The 18,578-nt window shown below is 48.9% G+C and overlaps 1 protein-coding gene across 2 annotated transcripts; it reads right to left on the bottom strand.

The window, feature by feature from the left end:
- Positions 1-16,677: 16,677 nt before the first annotated feature.
- On the bottom strand, positions 16,678-17,844 carry Id1 (inhibitor of DNA binding 1, HLH protein). 2 transcript variants are annotated; one of them, XM_032904442.1, is made up of 2 exons: positions 17,335-17,844; positions 16,678-17,117 (listed from the first exon to the last, which is right to left on the bottom strand). In XM_032904442.1, the coding sequence occupies exons 1-2, from the start codon at positions 17,742-17,744 to the stop codon at positions 17,063-17,065; spliced, it is 465 nt and encodes a 154-aa protein (XP_032760333.1). In that variant the 5' UTR covers positions 17,745-17,844; the 3' UTR covers positions 16,678-17,062. The 2 variants fall into 2 exon arrangements, with proteins under 2 accessions (XP_032760333.1, XP_032760334.1); XM_032904443.1 differs by having other exon boundaries at positions 17,340-17,843.
- Between the last annotated feature and the right edge of the window lie 734 nt (positions 17,845-18,578).

Below are 18,578 nucleotides of genomic sequence, written 5' to 3'. Positions count from 1 at the left end.
TGACCTAGCACTCTGGAGGCAGAGTGTGAGTGTGCAACCACACAGTGTGTGAGTGTGCATCCCCACAGTGTGTGTGAGTGTGCATCCCCACAGTGTGTGAGTGTGCATCCCCACAGTGTGTGTGAGTGTGCATCCCCACATGTGTGAGTGTGCATCCCCACAGTGTGTGTGAGTGTGCATCCCCACAGTGTGTGAGTGTGCATCCCCACAGTGTGTGTGAGTGTGCATCCCCACAGTGTGTGAGTGTGCATCCTCACAGTGTGTGAGTGTGCATCCCCACAGTGTGTGCGTGTGCATCCCCACAGTGTGTGTGAGTGTGCATCCCCACAGTGTGTGAGTGTGCATTCCCACAGTGTGTGTGAGTGTGCATCCCCACAGTGTGTGTGAGTGTGCATCCCCATAGTGTGTGTGTGTATTCCCACAGTGTGTATGAGTGTGCATTCCCACAGTGTGTGAGTGTGCATCCCCACACTGTGTGTTAGTGTGCATCCCCACACTGTGAGTGTGCATCCCCACATTTTTGTGAGTGTACATCCCTACAATGAGTGTGAGTGTGCATCCCCCCAATGTGTGTGAGTGTGCATCCCCACAGTGTGTATGAGTTGCATCCCCACAGTGTGTGTGAGTGTGCATCCCCACCAGAATAACCTCAGGTACATTTAATAAATTGACCTATTGACCTAGCACTCTGGAGAAAGAGTGTGAGTGTGCATCCCCACAGCGTGTGAGTGTGCATCCCCACAGTGTGTGTGAGTGTGCATCCCCACATGTGTGAGTGTGCATCCCCACAGTGTGTGTGTGTATTCCCACAGTGTGTATGAGTGTGCATCCCCACAGTGTGTGTGTATTCCCACAGTGTGTATGAGTGTGCATTCCCACAGTGTGTGAGTGTGCATCCCCACACTGTGTGTTAGTGTGCATCCCCACACTGTGTTTGAGTGTGCATCCCCACATTTTTGTGAGTGTACATCCCTACAATGAGTGTGAGTGTGCATCCCCAGTGTGTGTGAGTGTGCATCCCCACAGTGTGTGTGAGTGTGCATCCCCACAGTGTGTGTGAGTGTGCAACCCACATGTGTGAGAGTGTGCAACCCCACAGTGTGTGGAGAGTGTGCACCCCCACAGTGTGTGTGAGTGTGCATCCCCACAGTGTGTGTGAGTGTGCATCCCCACAGTGTGTGAGAGTGTGCATCCCCACAGTGTGTGTGTGTGTGCATCCCCACAGTGTGTGTGAGTGTGTGCATCCCCACACTGTGTGTGAGTGTGTGCATCTCCACAGTGTGTGTGAGTGTGCATCCCCACATGTTTGTGAGTGTACATCCCTACAATGAGTGTGAGTGTGCATCCCCACAGTGTGTGTGAGTGTGCATCCCCACAGTGTGTATGAGTGTGCATCCCCACAGTGTGTGTGAGTGTGCATCCCCACAGTGTGTGAGTGTGTAACCCCACAGTGTGTGAGAGTGTGCAACCCCACAGTGTGTGAGTGTGCATCCCCACAGTGTGTGAGAGTGTGCATCCCCACAGTGTGTGAGAGTGTGCATCCCCACAGTGTGTGAGAGTGTGCAACCCCACAGTGTGTGAGAGTGTGCAACCCCACAGTGTGTGTGAGTGTGCATCCCCACAGTGTGTGTGAGTGTGAGCATGTATGAACCACACTAAGCCTGTGGCCTTCAGAGAAGGTTTCCAGGAATCATGGGCCCAGAATCAAATTTGTCAGAGTCGCTCAGCAAGTGCCCTTATCTGATGATGAGTTCAAGACCAACCTAGGCTACAAAGTCAGACCTCTCTTAAAAGGAGGTCAGTGGAGCTAGGTGTGTAGACACATGCTTACAATTCCAGCACTCAGAAGACTTGAGTTCAAGGCCAGCCTAGGCTACATATTGATTACCAGGCCAAAAAGGGTTACATGAAAAGATCTTACTTAAAAACAAAGCAAGCAAGCAAACAAACAGAACAGTTGAAGGATGGAGCTGGGCGCTACAGCTCAAACACAGAATGCTTACCTAGTATAGATGAGTATAGGTCTGATCCCAGCACTCAAAACTCTTTTTTTTTTTTGGTTCTTTTTTTCGGAGCTGGGGACCGAACCCAGGGCCTTGCGCTTCCTAGGCAAGCACTCTACCACTGAGCTAAATCCCCAACCCCAAAACTCTTTTTTAAAAAAGATTTATTTATTATATATAAGTACATTATAGCTGTCTTCAAACACACCACAAGAGGATATCAGATCCCATTACAGATGGTTGTGAGCCACCATGTGGTTGCTGGGATTTGAACTCAGGACCTCTGGAAGAGCAGTCAGTGCTCTTAACCATTGAGCCATCTCTCCAGCCCTCAAAACTCTTTTCTTTAATTTTTCCTTCCTTCCTTCTTTCCTTCCTTCCTTCCTTCCTTCCTTCCTTCCTCCCCCTCCCCCTCTCTCTTCCTTCCTTTGTCTCTCTCTTTTTATTTATTTTATGTTTATGAATACACTCTAGCTGTCTTCAGACATACTAAGAGGGCATTGGATCCTGTTATAGATGGTTGTAAGTCACCATGTGGTTTCTGGGAATTGAACTCAAGACCTTTGGAAGAGCAGTCAGTTCCCTAACCAATGAGCCATCTCTCCAGCCCCTCTTTCTCTCTCTTTCTTCCTTCTTTTCTTTCTAAGAATGCATTGATCCTGGGCCCACACAGCTACCTTCATTACCAGTCTACAATGACAAGACCAGACACAGTTCCCGCTCTTACAGGTTCACAGTCCAGTTCCAGACAGAGAGAAAGACCTGTTGGAGCCCAGAGGCAGAAAGGCCTGAGTGTTTTCCAGAGTAAAAGAGGCTGCATGGGCAGGGTTGAATGCAAAAGGCAGACTAAGTGAGGGGAGAGACAGGGATGAGCACAGGGAGGATCTTGATTTTTATTCTAAAGAGAGGACTGGGGCTAGTGGTGAGTGCTTGGCCGACATATCCAAGACCCTGGGTTCAATTTCTAGTACCTAAAAAAAGAGAACAAGAGGCAGCCAAAGGCTAGAAGTGGGACACTGTGGAAATGGAGAAGGGTATGAATTCAGTCCGGGAGGCCAAAGATTGTCAGTGGACTGGTAGGTAGGGCTGTGGTTCCACTGTGAACTGGCATCACGGTGTCCTGGCTTTGTGTCCATGGTATATGCCCATCCCCAACCCACCCATTGGGGTTCCAGTTTGCCCATCCAGCCCAGTTTACTAAAAGCAAGGGGTCTAGTCTTCAGGGAAAGATACAAGGGTAGACACGTAAGGGAAGATATTAGAAAGAACTTACAGGCAGAATGCAAATTACCTCTGTTCTGGACCTGGGTAGCAGGGTCTGGAGAAGGTAAACACGTCGTTACAGGATTCCAATAGCCCTCTGCCAACTGCCGAGGGCAGGCCCTGCCAGTCTCTAGTGGTCACCCCTGGGAGCTGCCCTTTCCTTCCAACCAGAGTAATCCTATATTTGCGAGATACCAACGGACAGTTTTCCCCCTGGAGACTGACACGGTATGCTGCGGGTTAACCTTCTGGGGCAGAGGGCAGAGGAAGACCCTAAATCATACAGCCTTGAAGAAGCATACCTTACATCTTCACCGCCACAGCCCAGCGCCCCCAGCCCCACAGCGCTCTGCACCCCGCCCCTCCCCCACCAGCGATTTAACCTAGGGTTTTGCCACCACACCCAGCGTGCCTTCAGCGTCCCCAGATGCGTGGGTAACCGTGCTGGGAAGAGTAGCTTCTGTGTGGGCTCTTGGGTGGGCGATGCTACTTCTGGGCCTCAGTTTCTCGTCTCACAGGGCCTCCCTAGGGAAGGCTTATGTGGACCGTGACCCTCTGCTCTTCTCTGTCCTTTCCCACCAGCCTGTGTGGGAACTCCAGGCTCTCGATGTAGTGAGCCTATGATGAGGAACATCTGTTTGGAAGCTCTGCCCAGGGCTGAGGAAAAAAGTAAAACCAGGACCCCTTCAACAGGCATGGTAGATATGGTGGTTCGCTGTGCATGAGGGGCCATTGAAGAACATCCTCTGTGGGGTCTGGACCTGTGACAGACTTTCTGCATATCAGGCCACTCTGGGGTACCTGGCCAGGGAATAAGTCTGCCTCTGAGAGCCAGCGTGAGACTGGCCCTCAGGGTGCTCTCTTGAAATCTGGGAACTTGGGAGTGCAGACGGGAAGGTAGGGAGTGAAAGGTCATCCTCAGCCACATAGCAAGTTCGACGCCATCTTGGGCTACATGAGACTTCAAAAAACAAAATTTCTGGTTGGGCACCAAAGTAGGGAATACTCCTTACCGGCGGCATAGCACTCTTGTCAGCACCTGTGAAGAAGGAAGGGATTTGTCATTTTTCTGTGGGCACTAAAACTTGGTATTGGGAACACTTTAGAAAGAGGCCTCTAAGCCTGACATGGCGGAGTGTGCCTTTAATCTCAGCACTGGGGAGGCTGAAGCAGGTGGATTTCTGTGAGTTCCAAGCCACACAGAGTTGCATAGAGAGACTCTTGTTTTAAAAAAAAAAAGTTTTTGGTTTCTTTTCTTTTTTTGTTTTCCTTTCTTTTTCTCTTTCTTCCTTTTTTCTTTTCTTTTTCTCTTTCTTTCTTCCTTTTTTCTTTTTTCTTTTCCTTTTTCTTTCTTTCTTTTTTTTTTTTTTTTTTGGCTTTTTTAAGACAGGTTTCCTGGCTGCCCTAGAACCTGCTCTGTAGTCCAGGCTGGCCTTGAACTCACAGAGATCTGCCTCTGCCTCTGAAGTCCTGGGATTATTTCTTTTCTTTTCGTTGTTTTGTTTATGTCCATGTTCCCTGATATTTACTCTTTTTTTTTTTTTTAAAGATTTACTTATTTACTTTACTCTATCTGCATGTATACCTGCAGGCCAGATGAGCCACCATGTGGTTGCCAGGAATTGAACTCAGGACCTCTAGAAGAGCAGACAGTGATTTTAACCACTGAGCCATCTCTCCAGCCCTCTGCTCTTTCTCTCTCTCTCTCTCTCTCTCTTTTTTTTTCTTTTCTTTTTCTTTTTTTCAGAGCTGGGGACTGAACCCAGGGCCTTCTGCTTGCTAGGCAAGCGCTCTACCACTGAGCTAAATCCCCAACCCCTCTTTCTCTTTTTAAAAATAGAAGTTGTGTTTATTTTTACTCTTGTGTGTGGATTCATGTATGAGTGCAGGTACCCAAGGACGCCAGAAAGGGGCATCACGTCCTCTGGAGCAGAGTTACAGGTAGATGTGAGCTGGGGATGTAGGTGCTGGGGGTCCTGGCCAAGAACAGAAAACTCTTAACTCACCTCAGCCGTCTCCCAGCACACTTCATACTTTCTTATGTCTTTGTCTCACTTACTTAGCTTTAGTTTTTCTTTTTTCAGTTTCATGAAGTAGAAGTCTGCATTATTGACTTGGAATATATATATATGTGTGTGTGTGTGTGTGTGTGTGTGTGTGTGTGTGTGTGTGTGTGTGTGTGTGTGTGTGTGTGTGTGTGTGTGTGTGTATGTGTGTGTGTGTGTGTGTGTGTGTGTGTGTGTGTGTGTATGTGTGTGTGTGTGTGTGTGTGTGTGTGTGTGTGTGTGTGGTGTGTGTGTGTGTGTGTGTGTGTGTGTGTGTGTGTGTGTGTGTGTGTGTGTGTGTATGTGTGTGTGTGTATGTGTGTGTGTGTGTGTGTATGTGTGTGTGTATGTGTGTGTATGTGTGTGTGTGTGTGTGTGTGTGTGTGTATTGCTATACAATTCTCCATTTTGCTTTAGATGCATCTTATAAATTTTGATGTTTTATGCTATTAACTCAATTTCAAATTATTTTGTAATTTCTTTACAGACCTTTTGGTCTGTGAGCCATAATTATAGCTTGGCATGGTGGGACACACCTTTAATCCCAGATCTGTGAAGTCAAGGTCAGTGGTCTAGAGTTAGTTCTAGGACAGCCAGGGTTGTTACATGGAGAAACCCTGCTTCAAAAACAAAAACAAAAACAAAACAAACAAACAAAGAAAACCCCACAAATTGGTGGATTTCTTATCAACCTACTTTCCTACTTTCACCTCTCTACCCTAAAGGGTTCTTCCTGGGTCACTGATGTGTGTGCTTGTGTGTGTGTGCGCATGGCTACTAGGAGGCCAGAAGAGAGGATTTCTATCATTCTTTGCCTTACTTTTTTGAGTTAGGCTTTTTACATAAGTGCTGGGGATTTGAACTTGGGTCCTCCTGAGCTGTCTCTCCAGTCTGGCTAAGTCAGTTTCGGTGTCTTGACATTAACTTAGGTACAGAAGTTCTTTGGATGTCACTTGTTTTCTCATTCATGTCGTTTTCCTGTTCATGGGATTCCAAGGTCTAGCGTTATGTTTAATGTCACATCTTCTCTGCCTCACTGATCTGTGACAGTTCTTCAGACCTTTTGGTCCTGACCTTAGAAGCGCCTGACTGTTTGGATTCCTGTAGGTGTGTTTTGTACACTGTAAAGCTTACCCTTTGTGTTATTCAAATGCTGATGTCTCTGCCCCATATCTTGTTTCAATCCGGGCACAGCATTGCAGTGCTTATGTCAAGAAGGTCCTGTCTCAAGTCTATGTAAACAATTCTTACCGTTTATTCTCTGCCTTGTCAATAAATGCTGCTCACCCAATGGTTGGGCAGAAGAGAGACTAGGGAAGAAACTTCTGCCAGCCACGGGGTGGAGAGAGAGAAGGAAGAAGTTTCAGTCAGGAGGAAGGGCTTCTGAGAAGACACCATGAGAAAAAACCATGTAAAGCCCAAAGGCTCAGAACAATATTAAACATGGAGATGGGGCTGGGAGGTGGCCAGATTAGATTAGGGGTTAATATAAATCATTTTACTGCCCACATATTGACTGGCAGCTTGAAATAAATCTTGGTTTCTCTGTGTGGTTATCGGGGACTAGCCAGGGTAAAGAAATACAGCTGCTGGATTAATTCACTGGTGACACTTATATTAAAAATAATTAATTTTAGAGATTCCCCAACATTTTTCTCATGATCCAATTGCTAGGGAAAACGTCCCAGAGGCAGGGAGTGGTGTCTTACCTTTCTCCGTCCATCCTGCCAGGGCATTTGATATTGAGTCACATAGCTGCTGAGATGAACCCCAACCACGGATAAGGTGCTCTCTACTGGGCTTCTTAGAACACAGGAGAATATTTACTGATGTTGTTCAAGACAGGGTTTCTCTGTGTAGCCCTGGCTGTCCTGGAACTCGCTTTGTAGACCAGGCTGTCCTTGAACTCACATCTGCCTGGCTCTACCTCTAGCCTTATTTTTAATGTTATACCTATGAGTGTCCCCCTCCCTGCTGCTCTGTGTGTATGTTTCTTTAGAGACACGGATCTCTGGTGCCCTAGGAAGCCAGGCAGAATTGGGTCTCCTGGAACAGAAGTAACATATTGTTATGAGCTGCTGCATGAGTTCCGGAACTGATCCCAGGTCCCCTGCAAGAGCAGCGACTTCTCTTAACCACCGAGGCCCTGAACCAGCCCTACTTTAGAATTATTGTTAATTTTTAAGACATGGCCTCACATTATGTAGCCCTGGTTGATCTAGAACTCACTATGTAGACTTGGCTGGCTTTGAACTCACAGAGGTCCATCTGCTTCTGCCTCCCAAAGGCTACGGTTGAAAGCATGCACCACCATACTTGGCCTGTTATTATTTATTTTTAATAACAAAATTGTATTTACTTAGAAGCATTCAGAATGTCAACAAAACAGCCTCCCCTTTTTTGCAATTACAGAGTGGTTTTCAGTTAATAGAGGAACAATTATCTTTGTATAAGCCCCCCCAAAAAAAAACAAAAGAAAAACCAAAAATGAAAACCAAACTACTGTCCCCATACATAAGTAATTTGTGCTGTGCACCAACAAAAACCTGCTTTAAATTTCCATGCCGGGGTTGGGGATTTAGCTCAGTGGTAGAGCGCTTGCCTAGCAAGCGCAAGGCCCTGGGTTCGGTCCCCAGCTCCGAAAAAAAGAAAAGAAAAAAAAAAGTGCCACCAGGACAGAGCTAGCTAAGGACACCTTCGGTAGTGTGTTAACTAAAAAGACACTGTACAGTTTAAAAACAAATCTTACACAGCAGTACATTTTAATTCTCTTCTTGAAAAGGAGTGAGTTGTGTACAGGAGAGGTTAAAGGCTTCCTAGACAAGAAAAACACTGTGCTAGAACCAACAGTTGTCGTCGTCGTCATCGTCGTCGTTGTCGTCGTTGTCGTCGTCATCATCATCATCATCACCTCCACCGTTTTATCTTCATCTTCCTCTCTTCCTCTTCTTCCTCCTCTTCCTTATCCTCTTCCTCATCTTCCTCTTCCTTTCCTTGCTGTTTTCAGCCCTGATAACCCCATTAGCTCTGTAGGCAGCAATATCCTCCTTGTACTTCTCCTTCTGCTTGCCCGCCGTCTCATAGGGCTGCTGCCATCTGTAGCAGTGTTGTTCTGCATCTATCCTAGTTTCTTTTCTACATCACCAATGGTTCAGCCAGGATGCTCGCCTTTGATTTTGGGGTGGTACTCAGAACAGAACAAGAGAAAGGCCTCTTGGGTGCATTGGGGTCCTTGAACTACTTTTTGGCCTCCCCTTTGTGGGGGATGTAGGTTTTCCTTTCTCTCTTAGTCTTGTCAGCCTTTGCCCTATCTTCAATTTTTCCCTTTTCTTTCCCAGACATGGTCTTTCACCTCTCTGAGCAGAGCACTTCTTGGAGAACTCTGAGAAGTTGACAGAATCATCTGGGTGCTGCTTCTTGCGTTCCGCGGTGTAGGTTTGCACAAAGAATGCATCTGAGTACATTTTGCCTCTCTGCTTCTTAGGATCTCCCTTTGCCCGAGTTAGGTGAGGCACAGAGTCGCTCAGTGCTCATCTGCCTCTCGCTTACTCGGTGCTCATCCGCCTCTCGCTTGCCCCATGCTCTCTCTGGAGCTCAAGGTTCTACAATGGCTATGAGAGCGGGAGACAGACGCCCCGTTGTTATTTTGTTAAAGATATATCTTTTTATTTATGTGTGGATGTCACTGTGAGTCTACACTTGTGTGGAGGTGGCTGCAGAGCCCAATAGAGGGTGTAGATCCCCTGGAGCCAGAGTTACAAGTAGTCAGTCTCGAGCTGCCCCACATGCTTGCTGGTAACTGAACAGGGACCTCTGGAAGCGCTCCTAACCAGCGAGCTCTCTCCCCAGCCTCATATTATTACTTCAATTTGTGAGGTGCAGGCATGTGTATTTGTATGGGTGTGTACACACGTGTGTGTACGTGTGTGTGCACCAGAGGTCAGCGTCATGTGTGTTCCATTATTTTTATTTATTTATTTATTTTTGGTTCTTTTTTTCGGAGCTGGGGACCGAACCCAGTGTTCCATTATTACTTATTGCTCTCCATCTTAGTTTACAAGACAGGGTCTCTCACTGAACCTACTGTTCATTGACCGGGCTTGGCTGACCAGAGAGCACAGGGATCCTTGGGTCTCTACCTCCCTGGCATAGGAGCATGGGAGTTATAGGTGCACGGTTCCATACTTCATATACACACACACCCCGGCTTGTCTCCCCTACTAGAGATTGACCCCGTGGTTTTACACATGCCTGGTGAATGCTCTTCCACACCCCCCAAACCTTTTTTTTTTTTTTTTTTGCTTTCTATTTTAAGACAGGATTCTGAAGCCTGGGGAACCCTGTGTCAAAAGATAAAAGGCTGTGAAGACACCGCTGTGGTTCAGTCACCCTCCAGCAGTGTCATTAGCTAGAGACCAAGCCCTGAATACGTGAAACGGTCACTTCAAATCCAAACCAGAGCCTCGGGGGAGACTTTGAGAGTTCCCAAGCTGGACCTGCTTCCCGGAGGAGATGAATTCAGATAAAGGAGATTTGGCAAACGTTGTTTGAAGTTTGTGTGTGTGTGTGTGTGTGTGTGTGTGTGTGTGTGTGTGTGTGTAAAGTCTACAGGTCAGAACAAGAAAAAGATGCAGGTGAGCACATAAGGGCCCTGGGCTTTTGTAACCAGAGCTGTTCTCAATGCCCTTGTCCAGGCTTGTGGACTCTAGATGTTCACAGCTCACAGTCCCCTTTCCTCAGTGGCAGGCTCTCCTCAGGGTTGTCCCAGAGTCCACCCAGTTGGATAAGGAGCCGGACACTAGTGTAGTACATTTGCATCTATTCATCTACCTTCTTTTATGGTACACGTGCTTACTGAGAGGTGACTTTGTGTCAGGTAGCAGACACGGGGCAGGAGGCAGGATGCTCAGGGAGGGAGTCCTCAGTCTAGATAGAGAAGCACACTGAACAAGTGAATAAGAGAGGTTACCCCAGCTACGCTCACTCACAAGCAACCCCAAACTTAGTGTTCTGAATCAACTGGGAACAGCCAGACATGATGTCTGTGATCTCTCAGACAGGACGCTGAGGCAGGAGAATTCTTGAGTTCAAGGCCACCTGGGCTATAGTGTGAATTCCAGGTCAACCTGAGCCAGACTTGAGACCCTGCCTCAATATTAGCTAACAGAAACAAAACTCTGGAGTGGAGCCTGAGAACACACCTTTAAGGCAAGCATTTCTCTGCAGGTCTACACAGCAAGTTCCAGGGCTTGGAACATGTAAAGCATGTGTTCCACCCCAAGATAGACCATTAGCCCTGTACGGTTAGTCATGAGACAAGGTCTGTGTTATGATTTGAATAGAAAATGTTCCTCACAGGTGGTGGTATTATTTTGGAAGGTTCTGGAAGCTTTAGGAGACGGGACCTGTCATAAATCAGGCGTGCTCCAACAGACTGCCTTTCAGTGACTCAGCTTACATCATTGCCCAGTGCCGTTGTCATTGTCGCCAGGTGCAGTGCATTCCCACAGCTGCTTCGAGCTGCATAGCAATGTGCACTCCCTTTAAAAGGTCCAGGCCACCCGAGCCGCTGTCTGTCTTGTTTTTTCTCTCTGTCTCCCGGCATTCCCAGAAGGCCTTTCACTCTCCCTCACCCCCAATAAACTTCTTGGATTAGATCTGTTGTGCCAGTTCTTAGTTACACGCCTTGGCCTCGAACCCACCAAGGTACCTTTTCACTGCTTTATCCTGACAGGAACCAACTGTTAAATAGAAGGTTGTAGGTCTTGTGAAAATATTGTCCTGGCTCTAGGGTTTTATTAAAGATGCATTTTATTATTAGTTTTAAAATTATGTATATAGGTGTGTGCTCCTGAATGCAGATGTCTCCTGAATACAGGTGTCTGAGGAATCCGGTAGCATCAGATGTCCCCGGAGCTGGAGTTAAGGAGGCCATCCAGTGTTTAAGTGCTAGGAACTGAACTCAGGCAAAAACAGTGCCTGCTCTTAGCCTGAGACATTTCTCCAGCCCAGATACATAAGATCTTAATCAGAGCTCAGCTGTGGGTGGAAGTTTCTGGAACACACACACACACACACACACACACACACACACACACACACACACACACTTGCGTTTAATACTCTGGCAGTCCATTAGAGGCCGCCAGGGTTCAGGTCGTCTCTAACCTCGGGACCTAGGCAGGGTTTCTCGCCCATGCGGGCGCAGTTCCAGTTCTTCCAAGAGGGGGCGCGAGTGGACAGAGGAAAAAATGATCCCACACAACCCATGGTTGTTCCTTGGGGGCTGCTGGGAGAGGGAGGGTCCACTGGTTCCCCTCTCAGAAAATTTCCCCATTCTCCTCCTGGCTTAGAGATCCCAGGTCTCAAACCCAAGAAAGGCACACAAACACAACAGACACAACAGCGTGATACTTCTGTCTTGCCTCGCCTCATATACAGGCACAACCTAGTTTTTGTGGAGCTTCTAACATACAATTTTTACAAACTCCACAAAGAAACCTGTGAACTTCAAACTCTTAAGAGTGAGGATGGCCAGGGCTAAACAGGGAAACCCTGGGGGTTGGGGGGGGGCGGACCTTGGAGTTTAAGCTTGGGTAATTTCAGATTAAATGAACCTCCTTTCCTGCCGCTGCCGCCTCTCTCTCTCTCTCTCTCTCTCTCTCTCTCTCTCTCTCTGTGTGTGTGTGTGTGTGTGTGTGTTCATTCACTGTTAATCTCCAACTAAGAATGGAAACTCCTAGACGGTACGGAGTCTTGTTGGAATTCTTAGTTACTGCAGTCTGTCCCTAATGCATGGGAAGGGGCGTCTAACTACAGGATGAATGACAGTTGGGATTCCTATACATTTCCAGGGAGAAGTGACTGTGGTTTAGCCTCAAGCTCAGAGCATATCAATCGGACCTTGCAGGAACCTCAGAGCGGTAGATAGAAAACTCAGGATGCTTGAGAGCCAGACAGAAGCAGCAGACATCCGATCAGAAGTGGCACTGGGGCTGGCTCTCCGGCTTCCCTCTTGGCCCTCAGCCATCTCTCCTCCTCTCCTAACCGCTCCTTGCACAATGCCCTGATGCAACCCTGTAAGGGCCTGGGGCACCTCTCTTGGGGGCAGCTCTGCGAAGAAGAAGGTTTTGCAAGAGTTAGGGACAGGAAGCAGAGCCAGCCAGGGTGGGGTCAGAGAGATAAGAGAGCCAGGCCTGCTCCCCCCCCCACCTGTGGTTCCTCCTAGCCCTGGTTTCCTCTTCCCTTCCTTTTCCAGGAAAGTAGCGCCTGGTCCTCACCCTTGCCTCACCCAACTCCTGCCTGGCCCTGTGACTCACCTCCCTCACTACCACAGCCAGAATCTGAGATCTGCCTACAACCCCGAGAAGCCAGCTATGTGACCCTGGGCATTGGGTAACCCTCCCTGGATGGCAGTTCTGGTGTTCAGTAAGTGTTATTGCTGGGTGCAGTGGCTGGATCGTACTTCTAACCCTAGCAACTGTGGCAGAACTATCTGGGGTCTAAGGCCAGCCTGGGCTACAGAGTAAAACCTTGTCTCAAAACAAAACAAAAACACCAAAAAACCCAACAACAACAACATCCAAAAACCTGGATGTGGCAGCACACGCCTTTGATCCTAACACTCTGGATGCAGAGGCAGGTGGATCTCTATAAGTTTGAAGCTAGCTTGACCTACATAGTAAGTTCCGGGACCAGCCAGGGCTACATAGTGAGACCTTGTCTCAAGAATGAATGAATGAATGAATGAATGAATGAAAACAAGCAAGCAACCAAACAACAAAATGCATGGTATTAAGAAAAAGTCCGTGTGAGGAAGCAGTTAAAGAGTATAGTGTAGCCAGAATCAAGATAATACACAACAGCAGACCCCTTGCCTAGCATATGTGAGGCCCTGGGTTCAATCCCCAGTACTATAAAAACGTGACATGGTTGGGAGTGGGGGAGTGAATAAAGCAGCACCTGCATCAAGCCAGCACTGCAGCCCTATGCCTGAATGATTTGCTCAGGGCCTGGGCAGGAGTGGACTTGTATATGAATAAGAAGTGCCACTGGTTCCTGGGGTTGGGGATACTGATACAAGTAGATGTCAGAGCTTGATGCCCTCATAAGGCATGTGTTCTCCCAAAGCCAAGTCACGTAGAACCTAACCCAGGACATCTTGGATCTGAGGAAGCCTGGGTTATTTCTACCTTTCTCGGTGCATTATGTTTTGTTCTTCTTGTTGTTTGAGACAGGGTGTCATGTAGCCCAGGCTGACTTCAGATTTGCTCTGTAGGTTAGGATCACCTTGAATTCCTGATCCCCCTGCTCAGTTTGTAATCCCAGAGTGAAGAATATGCAGTTTCAGGCCAGTTGACAGGCAGGGGCGGGCTACACAGAGAGATGCTGTCTCAAAAAAGCAAGAGCCAGGGATGTGGCTGGTTATGAGCGTGTTCGAGGCTCAGGGTTTGGTTCCCCACTACTAAAGAAACAGGTTAGTCAACCGTTACTATTATTGCTATTAAAATGAGCTTCAGGGGTTGGAGAGAAGGCTCAGTACTAACGCTCAATCAAAATGAGCTTAAGATTGCATTGGGCCACTAAGGGGTTAAATAAGTTGCTACTCTTGAAAGTTTAATGTAGGTAATGCCTAATCACTTTTTGGCCTTTTGTCTAAGACGAAGGATAGGATAAGGCCGATCGAATCCTAAGCACTGTGTGTTTGTTAAGTACGATAAGGAGGACCCTGAGTCCAGCACCCAGGGAACTTGTCCTGTCTTCAGTCTTTGCCCTGCTCCTAGCAGCACCAAGTCTGTCTGGGAGGGGTTGAGATGTTAATGATTTCCAAAAGGGGAGGGTTTGGCTTTTGCACACACACACACACACGTTGGTGGCCTCTGTCCCTGGGTTTGGGGTTCTCTCACACTATCACACTATGCAACACACACACACACACACACACACACACACACACACATACACACACTGGTGGTCTCTGGCCCTTGGACTGGGGTACACACGCGCACACACACACACACAATTGGGGATATGTGCACACACTGGTGGTCTCTGGCCCTTGGTCTGGGGTACACACACACACACACACACACACACACACACACACACAATTGGGGATATGTGCACACACTGGTGGCCTCTGGCCCCCTCCCTCCTTGGTGCCTCTTATGCAAGCTGCCGACGCCCGCCCTGTTCCCAGGCCGGGCTGCAGCTGCGGGCGGAGGGGCAGGGCGGGGGCGGCCGCTGTTTGTCTAGCGCGGCCGTGCCAAAGTCGGCGGGCCCAGACAGCCAGGCGCCTCCGTACACCTGGGGATGCTCAGGTTAAATAGCTCCGCATTCCTCGGGCCCAGCTGATGGAAACGCTCCCAGGCCGCTGCGGAGCCGGCCTCCAGATGGGCTGGGTCCGGGCCAAAGAGGAAGAGAGGGAAACGTGGAAGCCAGAGTGTGCCTGGATGGCAGGGGAGGGGGAAGGGGGGAGTGGCCAGGGGCGCAGCGGCCCCTTTCTGGGCTAGAAGGCCGCTCTGGAGGGTAGAGATGCACGCGGGGACACGCCCACGTCCCTGTGGGTGGGCTTGCAAGGGGGACCCACACAGGCGGAGGAAGTGGGCGCACACGTGTGCCTCCGATTAATAATTTCTAACTGTCTTATGTACCAGGCTGCATGCTGAAGTCTGATCTGGGTTTCGTTTATTCTGGACGATTCTGTGAGGTTGGTACTATAAAACTGCCCAGGTGGAGAGGGCACAGCAAAGGGTTTAATCACCTACAAATAAAAGTACTACCAAAGTAAAATCCATCAAAAGCTTGAGATCATTTTATGAACCTGGTTTAGTGTTAAAGTTAACGTAACTTAGTCAAACTTAATATAAGTGCTCGATAAATAATCCCAATTTTTTTTTTGTTGTTGTTCAGTTTGTTTCTTCCATGGTAAAACTGGCTCAGAATCCTACCTTTAGCCCTAATGGGGATCCTTAAATTCTCCAGGCAAAGGAGCAGTCTGGCTCCTGGTTCTAGATGTTGTTTGAGTTTTAATTATTTCATATTGTGAGACAGGGTCTCCCTATGTAGCTCTAAGTTGCCTGGATCTTGCTACACAGACCAGGCTGGCTGGAACATGCCTTTAGTACAACTGGTTTATTTTGTTTAGTGACAAACTATATCAATAATTCTTACTATTGGGGACAAGGTCTTTGCCCTTTCTGGGACTCCATTTCTCTGAGGTAATTAGCCTGGCAGGGGTACTTGAAGAATGGTATCCTCCAGGTCTAACTCACAATTGGCCAGGAAGGTGGGAATTGTACATTTTGAGGAATGGTTTGCTGCCCCACTCCTGCCCTACCTAGACTGGCAGTGGCCTAGGAATGCCAAGGAGCCCAGTGTGACTCTGTAGCCCATTATATCAACCTAGAGCCGGGCAGGGATGGGCACAATGCACACAGCAAAGTCCCAAGGGCTGGAGGGCACACGCACTAAAGAACCCATGTGCGCCTTGCTACACACATCCACCACCCCAGTCCAAGCCTGCATAGGAGAGATGCCCCAGTTCCTACCACCAGTCACTCAGGTCACACACAGGCACGGACTGATATTTGTGCACTACTGCCCTTGTGAGTGCAAATCCACGTGTCCAGGTAGACAAACCTAAGGAAAGCCTTCCCAGAGGTGGGGACCTGACTCACCCACACAGTAGCCTGGGGAGGGCTGGGGCGTTGATTTGCTAGTAGAGCCAGGCCAGGGTGAGGGGCTGAGTTCAGACCCAGAGCAGGTGGCCCTGCAGCTGTGTACAGCCTAACCCTGCCAATTTCATCACCCACTTGGACAAGGCAGGAACCCTAGGGCAACCTGCTGGCATCCAGAGGAAGGTGGCTCAGCAGGGAAGAGGGGGCAACAGAAGTCCTGCTTCAGGAAAGCTATGACCTTAGGCAGGCCCTTTTCACTAGGTCTCATCATACACAACCCCCCCCGCCCCCCCCCGCCTGCCCTTGGTGAGAAAATGGATGGTCCAGTGACCAGCCTTCTCAACTTGAATGGCTTGAATACTCCCCAGCCCAGAGCAGGGGACCCAGCAGGTCCATCTGCATTTTAACAACCTCCCAGGGTGATCCAGATGGCCTAGGGACCCTGTCGAGAGAAAGCCCTACTAGAGGTCTAGAGGGCTTTAATTTTACGACACTAGGGAACAGGAAAATGGCCAGGGATGAGGGAAAGAATAGACATTAAAGACACCGGAAACACTCATTCAGTTCGGTAAGAATGACAGCCCAGATGTGGCCATCCAGTCCCCCAGATTCTCAACACCAGCTGTGAAAATGGTCAGAGGTCACTCCTGCCCAGCCCCCTCCCCCATCCAAGAAGTCACTGCAACGTTATCTAAAGTGTTTGTTTAATAACAACAAAAAACCCACCCCCATAAGAACTATTGTAAAACAATATTCTCAGCCAGTGATCATTGTAATATACAATACAAAACATTTTCTCAGAAATCTGAGAAGCACGAAATGTGACCATTTAAAAAAAAATGTCTGCTTTTTCAAAAAAACAGACACACACGGGGTTGAATAACCCCCTCCTCAAAGTCTCTGGAGGCTGAAAGGTGGAGAGGGTGAGACTCCGTTGATCAACCCTCTACCCCCTGGACAGATCCGTCAAGAGTCCCGGGGCCGCGGTAGTGTCTTTCCCCGGGTTCCCCTGGGGAACCGAGAGCACTTTTTTTCCTCTTGCCTCCTGAAGGGCTGGAATCCATCTGGTTCCTCAGTGCGCCGCCTCAGCGACACAAGATGCGGTCGTCGGCTGGAACACATGCCGCCTGTGAACACCAGAGCGAGATAAGGCATGAGACCCACTGGAAAGAACTGGAGGGGAGAGGCATTCCCACTTCTCTACTCCAGGAGGCACGATGAAAGCGCGAGCTTTTTCCTATTGGTCGCCCCTAAATAACTATGCTCCTGAGAAGTAAGGGGGACACCCCCCCTCCCGTGGCCTCAGTTTCCCACAGGAGAATAATGTAATACTCTGACTCGGACCTCACCTCGGCCGCCAAGGCACTGATCTCGCCGTTCAGGGTGCTGAGCGGGGCCCGGACGGGCAGCCCCCGGCCTCCGGCGGTCGCGACTTCAGACTCTGAGTTCAGCTCCAGCTGCAGGTCCCTGATGTAGTCGATAACATGCTGCAGTATCTCCACCTTGCTCACTTTGCGGTTCTGAGGCAGGGTGGGCACCAGCTCCTTGAGGCGTGAGTAGCAGCCGTTCATGTCGTAGAGCAGAACGTTCACCTGCTGTTCGTCCAGCAAGGCGGGCAGGCGCGTCCCAGCGCAGCGCGAGATGGCCACGCTTTGCTCCGACAGACCAAGCACCACTTCGCCCGCCGTCCTGCCTGCCTTCAGCGAACAGCTGGGGCCTGCGGTGGCCGCGGCACTGCTACTGGCGACCTTCATGATCCTGAGGACAGGCGGAGAGGCGCGGAGGAGTCTGAGAACAGGGTGTTAGAAGAGAGCAAGAAGTTGGAGAAAGGTTGTACAATGAGTAGGCTCAGCTCTGGGGCCAGCCTTTTATAAGGGCGGACCCAGGGCGGGTTCAGAACGTTCAAAAGCAACCAATAGGTTGCTGGAGGCGTGACTTAGCTTGCCCTCCGGTCCCACCTCTGGATCTACTAGCACACCCTTAGGCTGATGGAGAGGTGGTGGGTCTCAAGAACTGAGAGGGTGGGAGGGCATAGGCAGAGCAGTTAGTGGGCTCTTCCTTAAGGAAGCAAAGAGGCTAAGCTAATACTGGCAGTTAACAAAAAGACCCCAGGAATCAGCTTCTCACTGTCTCTTTCTCACATCTCCAGGTCCGTTTTGCAGATGAAACAGGAACCAGGCTGGCCCTGGGTTGGCCAGTGACTCAGGACTAGCCAAGGACTCCCAGATGCTGTTGGAAGACTGGGCTGTGATCTTTACTTATTAAAAGCCAAATTCTATTTTTATATTTATTTACTTTTGAGGGTTTGCTGATTTTTTTTTTTTAAGAGTCTCATGTAACTGTAGCTCATGCCAGACTGGGAACTTGGTATGTAGCTAGCGGTAGATGACCTTAAAATTAAGATGTTCCTTGCTCTGAATCACAGGTGCGCTCTGCCACATCATGTTTTGAGACAGATTTTTTAAGCAGGCTCCCTTTTACTTTGAACTCCGCGCCTGACTCAGTTTCTAGAAAATGAACTGTAAAGTCCCTAGATCCAGGACCTAGGCCAGTTGAACTGGAAGAGATACTAGGAACCTCTTTAAAGC

This window comes from Rattus rattus, chromosome 5, assembly GCF_011064425.1.
Source record: "Rattus rattus isolate New Zealand chromosome 5, Rrattus_CSIRO_v1, whole genome shotgun sequence".
NCBI lineage: Eukaryota > Metazoa > Chordata > Mammalia > Rodentia > Muridae > Rattus > Rattus rattus.
The sequence above is the reverse complement of the archived record's forward strand: the minus strand, read 5'-3'. Positions and strand labels throughout refer to the sequence as shown.